At 27.9% G+C, this 4,893-nt stretch overlaps 1 protein-coding gene across 1 annotated transcript in view; it reads left to right on the top strand.

The window, feature by feature from the left end:
• Window positions 1-4,893, top strand: part of LOC108753292 (kinase suppressor of Ras 2) — a 9,737-nt gene that overhangs the window by 2,939 nt on the left and 1,905 nt on the right. The window contains exons 4-14 of the mRNA XM_018494768.1: window positions 68-322; window positions 1,317-1,503; window positions 1,678-2,030; window positions 2,105-2,368; window positions 2,505-2,638; window positions 2,824-2,941; window positions 3,035-3,243; window positions 3,322-3,498; window positions 3,604-3,789; window positions 4,568-4,701; window positions 4,792-4,893. The exon at window positions 4,792-4,893 is cut by the window's right edge and continues 11 nt beyond it. Of these exons, the coding sequence (XP_018350270.1) occupies window positions 68-322; window positions 1,317-1,503; window positions 1,678-2,030; window positions 2,105-2,368; window positions 2,505-2,638; window positions 2,824-2,941; window positions 3,035-3,243; window positions 3,322-3,498; window positions 3,604-3,789; window positions 4,568-4,701; window positions 4,792-4,893 (2,119 nt within the window). The remainder of the gene's footprint in view (window positions 1-67; window positions 323-1,316; window positions 1,504-1,677; window positions 2,031-2,104; window positions 2,369-2,504; window positions 2,639-2,823; window positions 2,942-3,034; window positions 3,244-3,321; window positions 3,499-3,603; window positions 3,790-4,567; window positions 4,702-4,791) is intronic.

The following is a 4,893-nucleotide window of genomic DNA, read 5'->3' as shown; positions in this document are numbered from 1 at the left end:
AATATATAAATATATATATATATATATATATACACACATATATTCGACTATATTATGTTTTTGTTAGATATTCTGATAAGAGGGGGTACGGAAAAAAATGATTCAGATTTATACTGGGACTCTTGGGATAGTTTACGCAAGGAAATTTGTCCTAAGCCAATTCTCTCTCGTACTACGCGGTGTTCCATTCCATCAGAGAGTAGCATTCCATATCATAATAACAATAATGATGTATTAGTGCCAGCTTCTACAATATCAACTTCTTTTTCAATATCAAGTAATCCTCCCTGTATCTCATTACCAAAGAGAGAGCTAGAGTATGGTAAGTGAATTGAAGAAAAGATGCTTTAATTATCTCTTGTGTTTTGTTACATTTTAAAGATTGTGTGAAGCAGTTTTTAACACTGACTTGCATGTCACTCATGTCATGAGTGATGCATAAATTTTCACAAACGTCTCATCACCCGGATGAGGTGGGTGACGATTTTATTTATTCGATTAAAAAAATTATTTTTCTAAGTATTTGAAATGTACATTAAGGAAATATATAAATATAAATTAAACATTCATATAAATTATATTAAAACGTTAAAAAAAACAAATGTACTAAAATACGCTGGATTTACGAATACCAGTTAAGAAAATTTTTAAGCGAATACACGATTAAAATTAAAAATAATATATGTCAATGCTGAAATCAATTTGGTACTCGAAATTTTAATATGATAAAAAATTGTACTGAAGATATACAGGGTGATTCCGCACAATTTTAAAGGATTGTTAGATCTCATTAAATTAAATTTTGTGAAGTAACTGTGATGCTTCTGTAAAGCGTTAGGTCGTTGAGTATTATTGACAGATACGCATTTTTTATTCCCAAAGCACAATATAAATGAGCTCCTTAACAGGATATTGAACATATGTAATATAATTCGAATACTGTTGGAATTTTTCTAAGAGTACGTTAATCAATGTACCGTAGATATTTATCATAATATTTATAATAAGGTTATAGATCGCCATTTCAAATATTTATTGTAATAAAATAAAAATTAAGTAAAATTAAAAAATATAATTTTTTTTTAATCTAATATTGAACAGAAATCAAGTAGCGTTTAAGATTAAAAACTGTTAGCATTTTAAGAAGGCATCACCGGATACGGATTACTTAGCAAAGATTTAATTTATCGAGATCTAATTCTTTTAAATTTGTTTTATTTGTCCGGAATCACTTTTTATATTTGATATACAGTATGTCTTCACATTTAACATTAAAATAACTTATTTACTAAATATATAAACTTTTTTTATTATAGAAGTAAAACCTCTGCCTCCAGAAGTTAAAACACCTCCTCCATGTAGAAAACATTTGATTAGTGTACAAAAGAGGCCATTACAATCTGAAGTGTTTCCGTTAGCTAAGTCAAAATCTCATGAATCACAATTGGCAAATCGTCGTCTTGCTAACATAATACAATTTGATAATGATGATATATCATTTAGGTAATACTTAGAATAGCATATGTATTCTCTCTTTCTCTCTCTCTCTCTCTCTCTCTCTCTTTCTCTCTCTCTTTATTAATTTGATACATGTAATTTTAATTTTGCTATAAGTTTATAAATTTAATTTTAACAAAATGTTTATTTTTTGAATGTACTAACATTATATATTTTTAGTTTTAGAAATAATTCTTCTATAGAGAAAAACAGCGATTCTCCTATAAGAAGAAATCTACCAGCAGAACAAAATTTAGATTGTGGTACAACAGATTCTGGAAAAGAAGAAAGTCCCTTATCAAGCAACAGTAGTCCTATTAAATCACCCATTAAATCACCTCTCTCTATTAAATCACCTGTTGAATTACCTACTGAATTACCTTTCAATCATTTTAAATCATCTATTAAATCACCTATAAAATCACCTGTTAAATCACCTGTTAAGTCATTTGTTCGATCACATTTTAAATCACCACCACCACCTCCAATTTGTACCACAAATCCAGAAAGTGATGATAATCTTGAGGGAGCAGGTGCATAAAAAAGAAAAGCTTGTTAGCATTCTCCTATGAATAAATATAATATCATTTTGTTTGTTTATTTTTAGGAACGAGTCTCCAAGTGCCAAACTCTCCATCTACTCCTGGTTCATCTCGCGGCATGAGTCATGCAATTACTCATCGATTTACTAAATGTTTTAATATGATGACAGTGTGTGACTATTGTGAGAGACCAGTGTTTGTGAATACTTTAAGATGCAAGGAATGTAAATATAGGTGTCATCCAGAATGTCTATCCAAAGTACCTTCTTCTTGTGGCATACCTCGAAAATTCGTTGCTGCGTTTAAACGATCTATACAATCTTTACAACGTGCGTAAAAACATTGCAACTAATACAGAGTACTGATCCTTATCTAAGCTTTCTTTTCACATTTTCTTGAAGTTATACTAAAGTTTTTTCAAGAGTAACAAACACTTAAAAGTTATATAAAAATAAATTATTTTAGATTCGTTGAATGTTTCCCCGGTATTAAAGAGGACTGGCATGACATCTTCGAATAATGTAGACTTATTACCCCCTTTAAATCGCAAAGACAGGAGACGGTCGTACACGCAATCTTCTACGAATATACCTGTTCACGTATGTTATAATTTCCATTGAATGTTTTTAGTAATTATTTTAAAATATCATGAGTAATATATAAGTAAATTTTTATATAATGACGTAAATGTATTGATTTATATTGCACAACGTATCATTTTTGATCATTTGATATAAGCATAACGATGCAAAATCTTTATATAATAATTATTTACATCTATTAGGGCGATTCGAATTTAAATACGTTCAGTCATAACCGCTCAACACCTTCTAGTCCAGCATTGCTATCAACCACTGTTAGTCACAGTACACATTCGTTTCTAAAACAATTTCATTTTCCAGGTAAATAAAGACATTTGTTACAATATTATGATTTGCAATTTTATTCTCAAAATTGGTGTATACTTGTTGGTGTATAATTTACTTTGCTTCTAGATGTAATGATTAAAAAGGAGGCATTATCAGGAAAATTACATGAGAAGAGATACAAATCTGAATCAGCGATTTCGAATGATAATAGAAGGAAAAATGATATGGATGATACTTCAGATTCAGAGGTATCAAAGAGAGTTGATTCTCAAGAATCTTTAAGTTCTGATAGCGAAATAGTTGAAAATCCATGTCGTTGGCCTCGACAAAATAGCGTATGTATTAAACTTACTAATAACTTAATAAAAATATAAAATATATCTAATTAAAACTTATATTTTATTATTATATAGGTATTGATGCAAGAGTGGGACATTTTATATAGTGAATTAAAAGTTAGAAATTTGATTGGAAAAGGAAGATTTGCTACAGTGTATAGAGGTTTTTGGCATGGGGATACTGCAATTAAAATTTTAAATATGAGTTATTATTCAGAAGATGAGAAGACATTAGAAACATTTAGATTAGAGGCAAGAATATATAATTATGTTGATTATATTAAATACTGAAATTATTAATAATCAAGGATATTTTATAGTTATGTAACAGATATTTCATATATTTGGTTATTATAGGTCGCCACATACCGAATAGCTCGACACGACAATATAATATTATTTTTGGGAGTTTGTACGAAACCTCCTCAATTGACTCTAGTGACTAGTTTGTCTAGAGGCATATCACTTTATACTTGCCTTCATATACGAAAAGACAGATTTACTTTGTCTGAAATTAATTCTATAGCTCAACAGATATGTCAGGTAAATATGAAAATCGCATATAAATATTACGTCAACTATTTTAAAAATAATATTAATTTACAAAAAAATATTTTTAATTACTTTGGATTAGATAACGTGTTTCTTATAAATTTTTGGATGCTGAAAACGATGCCGAGTTAAATTAGCAGATTTCCGAAATAATTGAGATTTAATGTGCAAAAAATGGCTCTTTTGCATTATTTTTCTGTATAAAAAGTTAACGTTATCTTAAAATTTTGATCAGATGAGTGGAAAATTTGTTATCTTAGAAAAACCCTGTGTATTTAAATCCTTTATAACATGACTCTAAAAAGTAAGATATTGAAATAAAAAGATTTATTTTATAGGGAATGAACAACACATTCATGACTTTTAATTAAAATTTCAAAATAATGTTAACTTTCTTTACAAAAAAAAAGTTAGATATCGTTAAAAAAAAGCTATTTTTTAAATATTAAACCTTAATTATCTTGGAAACCTCCTGACGTGCTGGATTTTTTTACTTGCGGCATCGTTTTCAGTATTTAAAAATAAGAAACACCTAGTTTGATTTGAAGTAATTTTTTTTACTGTAAATTAGGGTAATTTTTAAGACAAGTTATCTGTATATACATATAATTATACTTATTAATTAAATAAACTTAATATATTAAAAATAGCATAATGATAAAAGATGTATAAATAAAATATTTTATTAAGAAATTAAACATTAAAAAATTAGAAATACTTAAAAAATCCTATTATATAGTATATTCTTGTAAACAACTTTATTTTGTAGGGAATGAAATATCTTCATTCTCGCGATATAATTCACAAGGATCTTAGAAGCAAGAATGTATTTGTAGAAAATGGAAAAGTTGTGATATCAGATTTCGGTTTATTTAACATTACCAAATTGTGCCACGGAAATAGGTAAAATTATATCTTACAGAGTAATATTTATTCCTACCAAATAATTTATGTCTTATTTTTTAATATAAGCTCATTCTTATAAATATTTAGGAAAGGAGAACCATTGAATATACCACCAGGTTGGTTATGCTATTTAGCACCTGAAATTGTTCGACGATTAAAACCATTAAATCGGGGTCAGGACAAATTACC

Source organism: Trachymyrmex septentrionalis, unplaced genomic scaffold, assembly GCF_001594115.1.
Source record: "Trachymyrmex septentrionalis isolate Tsep2-gDNA-1 unplaced genomic scaffold, Tsep1.0 scaffold68, whole genome shotgun sequence".
Classification (NCBI taxonomy): domain Eukaryota; kingdom Metazoa; phylum Arthropoda; class Insecta; order Hymenoptera; family Formicidae; genus Trachymyrmex; species Trachymyrmex septentrionalis.
This window is presented reverse-complemented; position numbering and strand designations above follow the sequence as displayed.